This window comes from Hyla sarda, chromosome 4, assembly GCF_029499605.1.
Source record: "Hyla sarda isolate aHylSar1 chromosome 4, aHylSar1.hap1, whole genome shotgun sequence".
Lineage (NCBI taxonomy): Eukaryota > Metazoa > Chordata > Amphibia > Anura > Hylidae > Hyla > Hyla sarda.
In genome coordinates, this window is record NC_079192.1 from 238,056,340 (window position 1) to 238,075,204 (window position 18,865).

At 39.5% G+C, this 18,865-nt stretch overlaps 1 protein-coding gene across 1 annotated transcript in view; it reads right to left on the bottom strand.

Annotated features, from left to right (window-relative positions):
* Positions 1 to 119: 119 nt before the first annotated feature.
* The window catches only part of ASB15 (ankyrin repeat and SOCS box containing 15), a 41,672-nt gene continuing 22,926 nt past the window's right edge, over positions 120 to 18,865 (bottom strand). Inside the window, exons 4-11 of the mRNA XM_056573779.1 lie at positions 15,917 to 15,969; positions 15,694 to 15,825; positions 11,618 to 11,776; positions 11,039 to 11,284; positions 10,013 to 10,184; positions 8,526 to 9,093; positions 5,916 to 6,069; positions 120 to 1,068 (exon numbers count right to left, since the gene is read on the bottom strand). Coding sequence (XP_056429754.1) covers positions 893 to 1,068; positions 5,916 to 6,069; positions 8,526 to 9,093; positions 10,013 to 10,184; positions 11,039 to 11,284; positions 11,618 to 11,776; positions 15,694 to 15,825; positions 15,917 to 15,969 — 1,660 coding nt within the window. The 3' untranslated portion in view covers positions 120 to 892. The remainder of the gene's footprint in view (positions 1,069 to 5,915; positions 6,070 to 8,525; positions 9,094 to 10,012; positions 10,185 to 11,038; positions 11,285 to 11,617; positions 11,777 to 15,693; positions 15,826 to 15,916; positions 15,970 to 18,865) is intronic.

Here is an 18,865-nt window from a genome sequence, read left to right on the forward strand (position 1 = left end):
ATCCCTTCCCCAATATCGCGCCACACCCCTACCCCTTAATTCCCTGGTTGAACTTGATGGACATATGTCTTTTTTCGACCGTACTAACTATGTAACTATGTAACTATGTAACTATGTTGTCTTGGTAGGTTTGCATATTCTTTCCATTTTCTGATGATGAATTTGGATGTTCAGAGCTTGAGATATTTTTTTTATAACCTATCCCTACTTTATACTTCACAATTTTAATCCCTGTCCTGTTTTGTGAGCTATTTGGTCTTTATGCTGCTGTTTGTTCAGTAATACTCTCTAACAAACTCTGAGGCCTTCACAGAACAGGTGTATTCATACCAAGATTAAATTGCAGACAGGTGGACCTGATTTACTAATTATGTGATTTGTAACTGTGACTTGTGAAGACAATTAATCACTCCAGATCTTTTGGGGGATTTCACAGAAAATGGGGTGAATACATAAGCACTCAGCACTTTATATACTGAAATATATAGAAAAATGTCCGTCCCCCCCCACACACACACTTCCAAATGATGAACTATTTTGCTTTGGTCCATCATATAAAATTGCAATACAATTTTTATCTGTGGGGGGTGAATACTTATGCAAGACACTGTACAATGAAATACTATTAGAGGCATCCATATGGTTCAGGGTTCACTAGAAAAAATGTAGTCAGCTTTTGAGTACACTTTTATGTCCAGCACATAAAAGGATTAAATAAATCTACTAAGAAACACCCCCACCCCAAATACTTTTGCCCATGGAACAAATGCAAGATATAAAATGCTTTAAGAGACCTCCAAAAAAGGCATAAAGTGTAATATAAAATTCAGTAAAATTTTCAAGGAGCTATCAAGCAATAATTTGTGATATAATTTCTCAACATGAATGTCCATTATGTTTCAAAATGTAAGCCCTTTCCGTATAAATCATATTCTTTGTACATTAAATAGGACTTCAGAAGAGGAGGCAGAGGATCTTTCTTCATAGACGATAGGTTTTGTAATCTCTCCAAACCAAAAAGTTTACGTAGTTTAAGCCGGCACAAATGCTTCAGTGGACGGGGATTTCCTAAAAATAAATGACATCTATAAGCAGGAAAATTTATTAAACAGTCTATATAATTAGCAGATTCTCCAGGCACTTAGGTGTTACTTCAGGAGAGGCCATCAAGTGACCGATGCAGCCAATCAGCAGCCTAGGTGGTCACTCTGTATTACTTGCATCATCACTCAGTGATGGGAGCCATGATGCCAGGAGTATTGCACGCAACCGCAGAGGCCCCTGGTTGGGGTGGTCTTAAGTCTGCTTCTATAGTAACAGCAGAGTGCCCACCGGAAGCTGTATGGGGGATCAGTGGGGGAATGATTGGGGAGGTAAGTAACAGTTTGTTGTTTTACTTCATTTGATATCTTTAAAGGTAGGGTCACACATGCTGTATATCATTTTCCTCAAAAAATAATTGACCAAGTCTGATATGTTTTACTCAAATTTTTCATGTGGTTCTTCTACTTTTTTTTTCAATTTTATGCATAAATATAGAAAATTCTTAAAGGTTTAAAAACTCTCAAGCACCACAATACACACATACAGGGAAGACCAGGACTATGTGCCTGAAATTCATATAAATTACAGCTTTAACATTTATGTTGCATACACTATGGGTGGTACAAGCCCTAGTCTGTGTTGTCTTTAGGCCATGTTCCTGTGACAGACTGGCTCTGTTGAGAAATGGAACTGGTATTGTTAAAAAGCAATGTAATTGGTTCTGTTATGGGGTTAATGTGGCTGATGCTTTTAAGAAGACAATGTACCAAGGCATGCATAATTTGTAATATCAGTGGGCCACTTTTCTAGCCTACGACTATTTAGTAAAATTTTTTTTACTTGGGATACTTAGAAACATTTAGAAACACTAACATACAGTCATGGCCGTAAATGTTGGCACCCCTGAAATTTTTCAAGAAAATGAAGTATTTTACACAGAAAAGGATTGCAGTAACACATGTTTTGCTATACACATGTTTATTTCCTTTGTGTGTATTCGAACTAAACCAAAAAAGGGAGGGAAAAAAAGCAAATTGGACATAATGCTACACCAAACTCCAAAAATGGGCTGGACAAAATTACCGTATTTATCGGCGTATAACACACACTTTTTAGGCTAAAATTTTTAGCCTAAAGTCTATCTGCGTGTTATACGCCGATAAGCCGCTGCAGTTCAATTATTTAAAGTGGGCGCTTTAAATCAATGAACTGCAGCGGCTTTGCTGGTGCAGAGACCTGCTGTCGCTGCCGGCTTCTCTGCCCCTGCCTGTCCTGGGGTCTAGAGCCCTGCTGCCAGCCCTTCTCTCCCCCTGGCTATCGGTGCCGCTGCCCGTTCTCTCCCCCTAATTATCGGTGCCGGCGCCCCATTGCCGGCGCCGATAGCCAGGGGGAGAGAAGCGGCGCCGATAGCCAGGGGGAGAGAAGGGGCAGTGGCACCCATTGCCGACGCCGCTGCCCCGTTGCCTCCCCCATCCCCGGTTGTATAATTACCTGTTGCCGGGGTCGGGTCCGCTCTGCTTCAGGCCTCCGGTGTGCATCCCCTGCGTCGTTGCTATGCACTGCACGGCGCGGCGCACTGACGTCACTCGACCCCGGCAACAGGTAATTATACAACCGGGGATGGGGGAGGCAACAGGGCAGTGGCGCCTGCAATGGGTGCCGCTGCCCCTTCTCTCCCCCTGGCTATCGGCGCCGCTGCCCCATTGCCGGCGCCGCTTCTCTCCCCCTGGCTATCCGCGCCGGCAATGGGGCGCCGGCACCGATAGTCAGGGGGAGAGAACGGGCAGCAGCACCGAAAGCCAGGGGGAGAGAAGCGGCGGCAGCATGGCTCTAGACCCCAGGAAAGGCAGGGGGAGAGAAGCGGGCAGCAACGGCCTCTCTCCCCTTGCCTTTCCTGGGGGTGTATCTGGGTATACACATGCACACACACGCACCCTCATTTTACCAAGGATATTTGGGTAAAAAACTTTTTTTACCCAAATATCCTTGGTAAAATGAGGGTGCGTGTTATAGGCCGGTGCGTGGTATACCCCGATAAATATGGTATTGGCACCCTTAACGTAATATATGGTTGCACACCCGTTGGAAAAAATAACTGAAATCAGTCGCTTCCTATAACCATCAATAAGCTTCTTACACCTCTCAGCCAGAATGTTGGACCATTCTTTCTTTGCAAACTGCTCCAGGTCTCTCTTATTGGAAGGACGCCTTTTCCCAACAGCAATTTTAAGATCTCTCCACATGTGTTCAATGGGATTTATATCTAGACTCATTGCTGGCCACTTCAGAACTCTCCAGCACTTTGTTGCCATCCATTTCTGGGTGCTTTTTGATGTATGTTTGGGGTCATTGTCCTGCTGGAAAACCCAAGATCTCAGACACAAACCCAGCTTTCTGACACTGGGCTGTACAGTGCAACCCAAAATCCTTTGGTACTCCTCAGATTTCATGATGCCTTGCACACATTCAAGGCACCCAGTGCCAGAGGCAGCAAAACAACCCCAAAACATCATTGAACCTCCACCATATTTTACTGTAGGTACTCTGTTCTTTTCATTTTAGGCCTCATTCTGTTTTCAGTAAATAGTAGAATGATGTGCTTTACCAAAAAGCTCTATCGTGGTCTCATCTGTCCACAAGACGTTTTCCCAGAAGGATTTTGGCTTACTCAAGTTAATTTTGGCAAAATGTAGTCTTGCTTTTTTATGTCTCTGTGTCAGCAGTGGGGTCCTCCTGGGTCTCCTGCCATAGCGTTTCATTTCATTTAAATGTTGACAGATAGTTTGCGCTGACACTGATGCTACTAAGTCTGCAGGACAGCTTGAATATCTTTGGTACTTGGGTTTGGGGCTGCCTATCCACCATCCGGACTATACTGCGTTCACTCCTTACATCAAATGTTCTCTTCTTTCCACGCCCAGGGAGATTATCTACAGTGCCATGGGTTGCAAACTTCTTGATAATGTTGTGCACTGTGTAAAAAGCAAATCTACAGGGTGGGCCATTTATATAGATACAACTTAATAAAATTGGAATAGTTGGTGATATTAACTTCCTGTTTGTGGCACATTAGTATATGTGAGGGGGGAAACTTTTTAAGATGGGTGGTGACCATGGCGGCCATTTTGAAGTTGGACATTTTTAATCCAACTTTTGTTTTTTCAATAGGAAGAGGGTCATGTGACATCAAACTTATTGGGAATTTCACAAGAAAAACAATGATGTGCTTGGTTTTAATATAACTTTATTCTTTCAAGAGTTATTTACAAGTTTCTGACCACTTATAAAATGTGTTCAATGTGCTGCCCATTGTGTTGGATTGTCAATGCAACCCTCTTCTCCCACTCTTCACACACTGATAGCAACACCACAGGAGAAATGCTAGCACAGGCTTCCAGTATCCGTAGTTTCAGGTGCTGCAGAATAGGCAAAACAAAAATTGGAACAGGACCCTCAGTTTACGCAGAAGATTTTGTTCAGTGATGAGGCAAACTTTTATGTGAATGGTAAAGTTAACAAACAAAACCACCGCTATTGGTCTGACACTAACCCACATTGGATAGATCCCTCCAAGACTGCTGGAACACAAAAATGTATGGTATGGTGTGGTATATGGGGTACAAAGATAGTGCGGCCATTCTTTATCAATGGAAACCTCAAGGCCACTGGATATGCGAAATTGCTACATAATGATGTGTTTCCCTCTTTATGCACTGAAGCTGGCACGTTCCCTGAGTTTTTCCAGCAAGATGGTGCACCACCACATTATGGGTGTCAGGTCCGAGCATTCCTAGATGAACAGTTTCCTGGAAAGTGGATTGGTCATCGTGGGCCAGTTGAATGGCACCCAAGGTCTCCCGATCTGACCCCCTTAGACTTTAATCTTTGGGGTCATCTGAAGGCAATTGTCTATGCTGTGAAGATACGAGATGTGCAGCAACTGAAACTATGGATACTGGAAGCCTGTGCTGGCATTTCTCCTGCGGTGTTGCTATTAGTGTGTGAAGAGTGGTAGAAGAGGGTTGCATTGACAATCCAACACAATGGGCAGCACATTGAACACATTTTATAAGTGGTCAGAAACTTGTAAATAAATCATGAAAGAATAAAGTTACATTAAAACCAAGCACATCATTGTTTTTCTTGTGAAATTCCCAATAAGTTTGATGTGTCATATGACCCTCTTTCTATTGAAAAAACAAAAGTTGGATTCAAAATGGCCGACTTCAAAATGGCCGCCATGGTCACCACCCATCTTGAAAAATGTCCCCCCTCACATATACTAATGTGCCACAAACAGGAAGTTAATATCACCAACCATTCCCATGTTATTAAGGTGTATCCATATTAATGGCCCACCCTGTAGATCTCTGGAGATGGACTTGTAACCTTGAGATTGTTGATATTTTTCCACAATTTTGGTTTTCAAGTCCTCAAACAGTTCTCTTCTCCTCTTTCTGTTGTCCATGCTTAGTATGACACACACAAACGCACAATGCAAAGAATAAGTGAACTTCTCTCCTTTGTATCTGCTTTCAGGTGTGATTTTTATATTGCCCACACCTATTACTTGCCCCAGGTGAGTTTAAAGGAGCATCACATGCTTGAAACAATCTTATTTTTCCACAATTTTGAAAGGGTGCCAATAATTTTGTCAAGCCCATTTTTGGAGTTTGGTGTGTCATTATGTCCAATTTGCTTTTTTCCTCCCTTTATTGGTTTAGTTCCAATACACACAAAGGGAATAAACATGTGTAGAGCAAAACATGTGTTACTGCAATCCTTTTATGTGAGAAATACTTCATTTTCTTGAAAAATGTCAGGGGTGCCAACATTTACGGCTATGTCTGTAGATAATATATGTAAGTTACCTATAATCTCCAGAATCTCTGTCCATTCATTTTGCACTTCAAGAATTGATTTCAGTTTTGCACAAATTGGAACATAATCCATATAATCTACTAACACTCTAATAACTTTTCCAACCAAATGCCTCATCCACGACACCGTGATGAAATCACAAAACTACAGGAAAGAAAAAACAGAAAATTCCTTTAAGATTTAAACAGTATTACCTATCCACAAACTGTATTATTACACTGAAGGATAATAAAGTATCTCATTATTCTTTTAATTAAAGGGGTATTCCAGGCAAAAACTTTTTTTTTTTTTATATTTTATATTATCAACTGGCTCCGGAAAGTTAAACAGATTTGTAAATTACTTCTATTAAAAAATCTTAATCCTTCCAATAGTTATTAGCTTATGAAGTTGAGTTGCTGTTTTCGGTCTAACTGCTTTCTGATGACTCACGTCCTGGGAGCTGTCCAGCTCCTATGGGGATATTTTCCCATCATGCAAGGGATATTCTCCCATCATGCACAGCTCCCGGGACGTGACATCATCATTGAGCAGTTAGACAGAAAACTTCAGAAGCTAATAACTATTGGAAGGATTAAGATTTTTTAATAGAAGTAATTTACAAATCTGTTTAACTTTCCGGAGCCAGTTGATATATATAAAAAAAAGTTTTTGCCTGGAATACCCTAAGGACCGGAGGTTTTTCCGTTTTTGCATTTTCGTTTTTTGCTCCTTGCCTTTAAAAAATCATAACTCTTTCAAATTTACACCTAAAAATCCATATGATGGCTTATTTTTTGCGCCACCAATTCTACTTTGTAATGACGTCAGTCATTTTGCCCAAAAATCTATGGTGAAGCGGGAAAAAAAATCATTGTGCGACAAAATTGAAAAAAAAAAACGCTGTTTTGTAACTTTTGGGGGCTTCCGTTTCTACGTAGTACATTTTTCGGTAAAAATGACACCTGATATGTATTCTGTAGGTCCATACGATTAAAATGATACCCTACTTATATAGGTTTGATTTTGTCGGACTTCTGGAAAAAATCATAACTACATGCAGGAAAATTAATACGTTTAAAATTGTCATCTTCTGACCCCTATAACTTTTTTATTTTTCCGTGTATGGGGCGGTATGAGGGCTCATTTTTTGCGCCATGATCTGAAGTTTTTAACGGTACCATTTTTGCATTGATAGGACTTATTGATCACTTTTTATTCATTTTTAAATGATATAAAAAGTGACCAAAAATGCACTATTTTGGACTTTGGAATTTTTTTGCGCGCACGCCATTGACCGAGCGGTTTAATTAATGATATATTTTTATAATTCGGACATTTCCGCACGCGGTGATACCACATATGTTTATTTTTATTTTTATTTACACTGTGTTTTTTTTTTTATTGGAAAAGGGGGGTGATTCAAACTTTTAATAGGGGAGGAGTTAAATGATCTTTATTCACTTTTTTTTTTCACTTTTTTTTTGCAGTGTTATAGGTCCCATAGGGACCTATAACACTGCACACACTGATCTTCTATGTTGATCACTGGTTTCTCATAAGAAACCAGTGATCAACGATTCTGCCGGATGACTGCTCATGCCTGGACTGAGCAGTCATTCGGCGATCGGACAGCGAGGAGGCAGGAAGGGGCCCTCCCCCTGTCCTGTCAGCTGTTCGGGATGCCGCGATTTCACCGCGGCTATCCCGAACAGCCCACTGAGCTAGCCGGCATGCTTTCGGTTTCACTTTAGACGCGGCGTTCAACTTTGAACGCCGCGTCTAAAGGGTTAATAGCGCGCGGCACAGCGATCAATGCCGCGCGCTATTAGCCACGGGTCCCGGCCGTTGTTAGAGGCCGGGCCCGAACCGCTATGACGCGGGGCCACGTCGTGGCCCCGCGTTATAGATTGGGAGTGGACACATGACGTTCCAGTACGTCATGTGTCCTTAAGGGGTTAAAACATATCAGCCAATTCTAGCATATAAAATACAACTAATTATAAGCTAATGCTCACCCTATAGACAGTATAGACAGACAGAAGACAGAATGCACTGATGGAGTACAAAACTACAGACAGATATTAGTGCCAAAGGCAAAAATTTACTGTTATAAATACACCAGAATTCTGGCATAATTTGCTGCATAAAGGCCTTGCACTACATTTGTTATGTGTTTTTAGAGCCGTTTATGTTCCTTGTTCAGCAAGAGTCCTGGCTTAGCAATAAAGGATGTGGCTTATGAAAGAGGTGTGGATCTAAATGTGTAACAGTCATATAAAAACTGTGCCACTTTGGATAAGAAAACTGGATAAAATAAACTGTTCTAAATATAGAGAACAAGTGTTTAAAGATGTCTAAGCCAATTAGGTATCTCCTTTTTGCTTCTCTCTTTCAATGTCTCATACAGTTTTACTAAAATACTTTAGCTTTAGCTATATTTCCCTCCTCACTGGATAATTATGATAGGTACAATTTATTTAACCATACATTTTTATCTTATAGATCCATCTAAATAGATTCTAACACCAAGCAAGTAGGGTAGTAAATTAGTACATGCCATTAAGGTAGGTAAATTTATATATATATAAAAAAAAGTTTCACCCAGTAAGGCTACTCACAAAGCTGTCCTTTATGACACATGATGTCCAACCAGGAAGCACTTCTTCAGAAGTTGTCCATACAAACGATCCACCATACATGTCTCCATGCAGGCAGTCAAAGCACTTCTCAACCTGGTATCCATTATTTAACAACATCCGTAGCATATATTCATCATTGAGTGCATACTGTACTGCACTTGGAAAATGAGTATCATTCACAAGCATGAAGTAGCAGTTGACATTGGCATTATGCATTAGGAGGAGTCTAACAATTTCATGGCTTCCAGATCGTACAGCCACTAAGAGACAGTTCAGGGGGTCTAAATTTGGATTAGCACCAGCTTTTAATAGAATCTCTGTGCATAAAACATCTTTATTAGATACTGCAAAAAACAATGCAGTCATTCGTTTATCACCATAATTTTCCGATAAATGTTCAGCTAAGAGGTCGTTGACATCAAAGCCATTCTCGATGAGTAATTCTAGGCACTGCACACTTTGTCCATCCACGGCAGAATGGATAGGACTTAATCCGCTTTTTTGAATTGCATGACGTGATGTCACTGGAATAAAATACTTTAGTGCACTAAAAGGAAACATAAAACATTAAATACTCACTGCCTAATTTTGTGCTTTGCGTACTTTCTCAAAATCCAAGTGGGAATACTATAGTGACATGGAACCCTTGCAGCAATATAGCTGCAGGAATTTCACTTTATTGGGGTCTGTTGTTATAAAGACCCCTTTAAGACAGGGCATCTATTAGATATGTTTTAAAGCATATACCAACAAATGCGCAATGTTATAATCTGCAATCTGATTTGCATTTACAGCCACTGTTGTGAAGTAGGAGGGCAATACATAATCCTAATACATAATTCTTTCATGGAAGAAATTTTTTGCCTGAAATGTGCTTCACTGATTCGCACCCCATTGGGCTCCACTGGTGAAAATATTCACCAGGTATGTGATTCACTTTTAGCTAATTTCTGTAAAAAAAAATTGGTGAATCAATTATCCAATTGATTCTATAGACCAGCAATGCAAAAAAATGCAAAATGGGCAAATCTATTAATACACATTGAATTCAAGCCAGATCTTAGCACAAGACTCTATTTTAGGATTCACATGCCATACAGAATCCCCCTCACAGTTTGTTTTCCCAAGAAAAGAAGAAAAACAGAGATCTCTCTCAGCTAAAGTGTAAGTAAAACCTGTTTTTCTGTAATACCGAGGAAAATCATCAGATTTTTATGTATTTGAAAAATGTCTTACAATTTAATCTCATTTACAGCATTTTTCCAAAACTGATAGATCCTCTAAAGGATCTGCTAACTTCTTGGTGCCAGATGCCAGAGGATATCTTCAGAAGTCATATGGAGTCTATGCTCCAATGGTTTAAAATTGTTTTGGTGGCATGAAGGGCACCTATATAATATTGCGGCTGATCAGTATATATATATTTATATATTTATCAATTTAATGCCCTTATAATAAATACTCACAGATAATGTCCTCCATAGGCTGCTTTGTGAATGGGAAGATAACCTTCTTTATCTGGTATATTTCCACTAGCACCATATTCCAAAAGGAGTGCAATGCAATCTGGATTTCCTCCGGCAGCTGCATCGGAGAGTACAGTGGAACCATCATCTGCTTCTATGTTGATATCTCCACCTAGAAGATTTGTATGAAACTTTGTTGATGACTGAAAACTGGCAGTAGAAGGAAACTGCCAGAAATAAAACTATTTTTTAAAGGGTACCTAATGATATATAAAATTTGCTGACATGTCATAGCAACAGATCAACTTTACCTTCACGCATGTCCTGTTCGTTTAAAAGGTAGCGGGGTTGGGAACAAGGCCAACCTAAACCTGGTGGCTGCTGTCAATAACTGGCATAAAGAAATCTCCAAATCCAGCTATTTAACTGTTGAGATGCCTCTGTCAAAACTGACAATGTTATCGGTTCATAGGGTTGGCCTCCATGGCGCCATCACTGATCTGCTGTTAGCAGATTGATGATTATACAGATCAATCTAAAATATATATATATTGCATTGATCTGTACAAGCAATCAAATGATTGCTCATGTAAGTCCCCTAGAGAGACTACAAAAGTGTGTGTAAGTGTGTGTGTGTGTGTGGGGGGGGGGGGGCTCTTAAAAAATCTGTCTAAAGCTATGTTCACACATGATTGCGGGTGAAAATGCATGCAGTAAAATAAAATATGCCACAAAATACATTTCTGAAATTGCTCTTAAATGCTTTTGATTCTGCATGGTGAAAACTCTTAATAGAAAAAATACCAAATGCCAAAATTGCCAGTTTTCTTTCATTGCACACAAAATAAGCCCTTATATGGCTCTGTCAATTAAAAATAACCTTCTGGCTTTTGAAGGGCATCGGAGGAAAAATGAAAGGCAGAAGTGTCAGTAGTGTCATTTTAGTAAATTGCAAGTCAAACCAAATAAAACGAATATAAATAAATAATGCCATTTACATAACATGTTACAAGGGTTTTTACTTACCATTATGGATAAGTTGTTCCAATACATCACAGTGACCAAATTCAGCTGCAACTCCCAAGGGGGTCACACCAAAACCATCTCTAAGGTTGATATTTCCACCATTTTTCAAGAGTATAGAGATAATATCTCTGAGTCCATGTTTGGCAGCTTCATGCATTGCTGACCATCTTTTTACACAGGGCTGGTTAATGGTACAATTATAACTGATCAAAAGAGAAACCATTTCAGAACTTTCCATCCTAATGGCTGAAAATAAGAAGAATTAGACATTGTCTTATAATATAAACAAGTCAGAAACTGATTCATTGCTCACACAGAGCTGACACATCAGGACATCTCCTCTACCATCACCAACATCAGGACAGCTCTCTCCACTGCCATCATTTTGGTGACTGCATTTTAGGCAGATCAGCTCTAAAGAATCTATATATATTCCGGTAAGGTAAGGTTGGGGGGGTCATAATTCTTCTTGTAAAGTACATAATAGGATGTTGTCAATGGAATGGCATAATATACAAATGAACAAATCAACAACTGGTGAACTATGTAAAAAATGAAAGCAAGTGTAATAAGACATACCAATAAGAAGAGGAGATTCTCCTCTGCTATTCTTGGTGTTTGGCCAGACTCCCTTCTCTAGAAGTACTTTCACATTTTCAACTGACCGAGACTTTGCAGCAAGGGTCAGTGGGGTTTCCCCATCATTTGTCTTCTGTTCACATTGTGTTTTATGTAGAGCTGTATGAATATAATTTAATAGCAAAAATTAGTTGAAAGCTATCAATGACAGTGACAAAGAAAGAGCCTAATGTGGGGGGAACTATACTGCCAACCTAATGTGGGAAGAACTACAACCTAATGTGGGGGAACTATACTGCCAGACTAATGTGGGGGAACTATACTGCCAACCTAATGTGGGGGAACTATGCTGCCAACCTAATGTGGGGGGAACTATACTGCCAACCTAATGTGGGGGAAATACAACCTAATGTGGGGGAGCTAAACTGCCAACCTAATGTCGGGGAACTATACTGCCAACCTAATGTGGGGGAAATACAACCCAATGTGGGGGAGCTAAACTGCCAACCTAATGTGGGGGAACTATGCTGACAACCTAATGTGGGGGGAACTATGCTGATAACCTAATGTGTAGGAACTATGCTGACAAGCTAATGTAGGGGAACTATGCAAACAACCTAGTGTGGGGGAACAATGGTAAGGTACTGTATTGCGATAGAGGGGTAGGCTTATATGGCGAGTATATCCCAAACTTTATATTTTAACTGTAAAAGTTGGGGGTCATCTTATACGCCCAGTCGTCTTATATGCCGGAAAATATGGTATATACAAATCATTCTAACCTATTAAAGTTGTTTTGAATTATTTTAAAACATTTTTACAGCCTATTATTGGAATAATATGAAAAAAACTGTACTCGCTTGTTTTTGCTTTGCCATGTCCAGAGTCACCACTTTAATCCTCCCTGTCTGCCTTGTTTATGTTCCTTCTGCAATGACATTCCTGTATACCATGCAGTCGATCACGTGACTGACTGTAAAAATGATTTGGGTAAATGGATAGGTCATAGCAGAAGCCATTCAGGCAAAGTTGGTAGGGAGGACCTGATAATGTGGCAACATTATTGTTATCACAATAACAAGCCTTTTAACATTGTCTAAATAATTTTGACAATCACTCTAAGGGATAATATAAATTACATTTTACGTCACACTTTGGAGGTATATATTGAAATACCTTCAAAAGAGTTTTTTGCCATAAACTGTGGCAGGTTGACTTTTATGGACAAAATGTAACCTAATAGTGACAGTGTTCAGTTTGTTGAACTTTAGAGTCCTGCACAGAAACAGTATATGTTCTCCAAATGGACTGAACGTAGTTGCTAGTAGACTTTGTTCAGTCCATTATATTCAACCGACCTGCCATGGTATACATCAGAATACCTTTTGGAAGATATTTTGATGTGTACAGTGGGGATCAAAAGTTTGGGCACCCCAGGTAAAAATTTGTATTATTGTGCATAAAGAAGCCATGGAAAGATGGAAAAATCTCCAAAAAGGCATCAAATTACAGATTAGACATTCTTATAATATGTCAACAAAAGTTAGATTTTATTTCCATCATTTACACTTTCAAAATAACAGAAAACAAAAAAAAATGGCATCTGCAAAAGTTTGGGCACCCTGCAGAGTTAATATCTTGTATTGCCCCTTTGGCAAGTATCACAGCTTGTAAACGGAGACTCTTTCAATTCTTGTTTGAGGTATCTTTGCCCATTTTTCCTTACAAAAGTCTTCCAGTTCTTTGAGATTTCTGGGCTGTCTGTCACGCACTGCTCTTTTAAGGTCTATCCATAGATTTTCAATTATGTTGAGGTCAGGAGATTGTGAAGGCCATGGCAAAACATTCAGTTTATGCCTCTTGAAGTAATCCCCCGTGGATTTCAAGGTGTGTTTAGGATCATTATCCATTTTTAGAAGCCATCCTCTCTTTAACTTCAGCTTTTTCACAGATGGCATCAAGTTAGCATCCAAAATTTGCTGAAATTTTATTGAATCCATTTTTCCTTCTACTTGTGAGATGTTCCCTGTGCCACTGGCTGCACTACAACCCTAAAGCATGATTGATCCACCCCCATGCTTAACAGTTGGACAGAGGCTCTTTTAATTAAATTCTGTTCCCCTTCTTCTCCAAACGTACCTTTGCTCATTCCGGCCAAAAAGTTCAATTTTAACCTCATCGGTCCACAGAACATGTTCCCAAAATGCATCAGGCTTGTCTATATGTTCATTTGCAAAGTTCAAATGCTGATTTTTGTGGTGAGGATGTACAAGAGGTTTTCTTCTGATGACTCTTCCATGAAGACCATATTTGTACAAGTATCTCTTTATGGTGGAATAGTGTACCACAACTCCAGTGTCTGCCAGATCTTTCTGGAGGGATTGTGCAGTCAAACGTGGGGTTTGAATTGTTTTTCTCACAATCCTGCGAGCTGTTCTGTCTGATATTTTTCTTGGTCTTCCAGATCTTGCTTTAACTTCCACTGTTCCTGATGACTGCCATTTCTTAATTACATTCCGAACAGAGGATATTGACATCTGAAAATGTTTTGCTATCTTCTTATAGCCTTCTTCAGCTTTGTGAGCGTCAACTATTTTCAGTTTCAGATTTCTAGACAACTGCTTAGAAGAACCCATGGTGCTGATTGTTGAGGCAAGGTCAAATGAGTCTGAGCATTTAAAACCTTTGAGATTGACATCACCTGGTCTTCCCAGATGATGGAGAACAATCCATGACACTGGCAGGTCTCAGCTTTGCAAAGGGGGCAGTGCATGCTATAAATTCTGCAGGGTGCCCAAACTTTTGCAGACGCCATTTTTTTGTTTTCTGTTATTTTGAAAGTGTAAATGATGGAAATAAAATCTTACTTTTGTTGACATATTATAATAATGTCTCATCTGTAATTTGATGCCTTTTGGAGATTTTTCCATCTTTCCTTGACTTCTTTATGCACATTAATACAAATTTTTACCTGGGGTGGCCAAACTTTTGATCCCCACTTTACCTCCATGTGACAGAAAACATGATATAAAAGGACCCTAAGATTGTGCTAGCTTATTAAAGGGAAACAGACAGGCTGTTCACCTGCACTTATTCCAATACACTGTGTTATAGTGCGGGTGAACAGGGGTAGTTTGAGGTATAACTTACAAAGGTTGGTTGAGTAGTTTTGCTTTAATGCAAATCAAGTATGCTGCACAATGGTGGCGGGAGTCAGCTTGCCTAGCTTCACTGTCTTCGGCCCAGTATTCAGCACAATGCCCGCCTATTTTATGACTATTCATTATTATTCGCACTTACATCCTAATGATTTGAGAGCCTACGGTCCCATGAGCGCTCTGCTATTGTAGCAGAAGGGCAGAATTCTCACATGACCGCTGGCTCTTACGTCACTAGGACGTAAGAGTGAATAATAATAATAATCAAATGATGGGCTGGCATTACATTGCATACAGGGCTGGAGACAGGGAAACTAGGCAAGCTGATTCCTGCCTTCATTGCACAGCAAACCTGATCTGTATTCCAGCAATGGGGAGCCACATCTTCAAAACTACTGGACCAATTTCTGTTATACCTCATTCTACTCCTTTTTACTGGCACTATAAGGCGAAGTTTCCACTTGTTTTTTTTCCTGGCAGTTTTTGGAAAATTGCCACTGCAGGTTGAGCCAAAGCCAGAAGTGTATTCAAAAGGTATGGGACATATAAAGGAAGGATTTGCACTTCTCCTCCCTTATGGATCCACTTCTGACTTTGGCTCAAAAACTGGAGTGGCAGTTCTCCAAAAACTGCCAGAAAAAAAACCAAGTGGAAACTTAGCCTAACCCAGCATATGAGGTTTAGTGCGGCTGAACAGCTTGCCAGTTTCTCTTTAAGAGATGTCTAATGGATAGCTTGATCTCATATACAAAAGAAAGTATTTTCAATGCCTAAAGTAATCATGAAAAGTATCATAAAAATCGGAAGAATAACAGAAGGAGAGGCTACAAATATAATACTAGAATTCTTTCTCTCTTTACTTATGTATTAAATAGCATCATGGTCATTTATGTCAATCTGTATTTTATAGAAACTTACCATCAACAATGATTTCTGTTATTTGACGGACTGGTTGGACAACTGCTTCATGTAGAGGAAACCAGCCTTTCTCATCCGCTTCATCAAGTGCATATTTATACTGCATATATGTCTGCAGTTCAGTGATTTCTCCTATAAAGGACACATTTTCACTCTTTTTCTACTAATATATAATTTCACTACAATAACCAATATGCACTAACAATGAGTGTTTGGAACTTACCTTGTTTTATAGCAGCCACAATTTTTTTGTTTATATCACTTGGCGGTACAAATCTGCCAAAATATTTAAGCGGCAAAACTTTAATTCTAGTACCATGGAGCTCTGTTAACTAAAAATAGTTTTCTAAAACACTTTGTAAAGAAAAGAAAATACTTTTAGAAGTAGGCAAATAGTCCAGAAACCCTTTTTTTTTTATAGTTATATAAACAGATATCATTTAAGGGATGGGCTTATTACATACATAATACCTAGATATTCCACCAATGCTTAATTAGCAGGGGCCTAATTGTTGATCACTAAAATGTAACTAGTAAAGTGAACATTGGTGGTTAAGTTTAAAGGTGTATTCTGAAGAAATATTATTTTATTAAACAGAACTGTTCATTTGAAGAGCCTGACATCTCCATGTTGGTCCAACACTGCACATTTTTGTGTGTGTGTCACTCAAGAACCTTCTTGCTCACCCAATGAGTGACCACAGTGGTGTACTTTTTTTTTTTTTTTTTTTTTCACGGGCCCTATCAGTAGGGCTTTTAAAAAATGTAAGAAGTTTTGGTAATTTTTTTATTTCCACAACATTTTTTATATTAAAGAAATCCTAATATCTGGCAGTTTTCACTCTGGCCATAAAGCCTTATAATAGACTGACACTCCCTGTTTTGTATACTTGTACATTACTGTCTATTATCCACTTTTCCATACTTTTAGATGCACTATGTTCCCCAAAATGAAACACATAAAAAGAATGATCTACTATGCAAACAAATATTCCACTAACCCATAACAACCTCTAAAATAACTGAATTCACGTTGGTGTTTTGTTTGTATAACAATAAGCTTAAACCTGGATGTTCTTCTTCTAATTTTATCTTGACAAAACAATTCCAGTCATTTGGCACATACAAATCAGCTGCTTCTAAACCTGAGACAATTCTGTGTAAACCATTTGGTCATCAGACATTATTGGTCTATGACACAGCATTCCTATCAGGCTTGCATTTTCTATTGAGCTCCAGAAGCTTAAGTGCTTGGCTATGTAAAAAAAAATGCTGGTGCAATTGCTTGTTCCGTTAGGTTACTGCAAAGTTACATTTATTAAAATGTTTGGAAGAAAAAGTAGAAAAGTATAAAGGAGTAAGCAAATCATTATCAGTGGTACAAAAAGGTAGTATAGCCCCAGCAAGACAAAAATATGGACCTGCTCTAGGCCTCACTAGATCAATAAGGAGACACTAAGGCCTATTATATAATCTGATTAACTGCTTAAGGAGTACCCATCATATGTTTGTAGTATACAAAAAAAAAACAAAAAACATCTTGACTTATTCTATTGTTATAAAAGCATTGTAACCAAAGAAAGAGAACGGAGCACTCACCCTGTAGTTGTGGCTTAAAACTTCATTCTTTATTTCAGATATACATCAGATCACCGGAGCGATACGGGAGAGCGGACAGGTGCTGTAGCGTGGGGGGTAGGGCTACCCCCACGCTACAGCACCTGTTCGCTCTCCCGTATCGCTCCGGTGATCTGATGTATATCTGAAATAAAGAATGAAGTTTTAAGCCACAACTACAGGGTGAGTGCTCCGTTCTCTTTCTTTGGTTACAATACAGACTGTCTTACATTCCACGTGCAGCACCACCCATTTGCTAGGCACCTGCATCAGGATCACGATATACCGCAAGACAATAGTGGGACATTGAGTAAGAGGCTGCAGCAGTGCCAAGGATTTTTTGTTTCTTTTTGTTTATTCTCAATTGTTATAAAAGCAATATCAAATTAGTAAAGATATGGCATAGTGATTAAGAGTGAGCATCATCAAATTTCTCAATGTTGGAGCTCTATTATACTAAATACATGCAAATATTAAAGAACATTCATCACATCAGTATTCTTTTTATTAGGGATATGAGCTGTACAGTGTAAGTTTATAAATGATGAAAATCTTCTTTGCATCCTTCTCAAGGAAATTGCAAGCTCATCTTACCTAAAATGACCTATTTGCTTTGATACTATATCCAATATTCTACCAGGACATGTGTTACTCTTGAGTCTTGTGCACTTTTTCTTACTTACGCCTACTCATTGGAGTGAATCTGATGTGAAATGTACATGCCAGCCTTTAATCCTACAGCTCATATTCAGGGACAGATCTCCAACTGACCCCTATCCTGGCCAACTTATCACTTTTAGGTATACTAAAATAGAGCTTTGCCTTCTCATATTCTTCACCAAACAGGATCAATCATTCATTTTCACAAGTTAAAGGGGTACTCCAGTGAAAACCTTTTTTCTTTTAAATCGACTGGTGCCAGAAAGTTAAACATATTTGTAAATTACTTCTATTAAAAAATCTTAATCCTTCCAGTACTTATTAGCTGCTGAATGCTACAGAGGAAATTCCTTTCTTTTTGGAACACTGATGACATCACGAGCACAGTGCTCTCTGCTGACATCTCTGTCCATTTTAGCAACCATGCTTAGCAGATGTATGCTAAGGGCAGCATGGTGGCTTAGTGGTTAGCACTGCTGCCTTCCAGTGCTGGGGCCTTGGGTTCAAATCCCACTAAGGACAACAATAAATAAATAAAGACTTATTATTATAATAACATCAGCAGAGAGCACTGTGCTCGTGATGTCATCAGAGAGCATTCCAAAAAGAAAAGAATTTCCTCTGTAGTATTCAGCAGCTAATAAGTACAGGAAGGATTAAGATTTTTTGATAGAAGTAATTTACAAATCTGTTTAACTTTCCAGAGCCAGTGTTACGCCTAGCGCTCCGGGTCCCCGCTCCTCCCCGGAGCGCTCACGGCGCCTTTCTCCCTGCAGCTCCCCGGTCAGCGCTGACCGGGAGCGCTGCCCTGTCATGGCCGTTGGGGATGCGATTCGCACAGCGGGACGCGCCCGCTCGCGAATCGCATCCCAGGTCACTTACCCGTTCCCGTCTC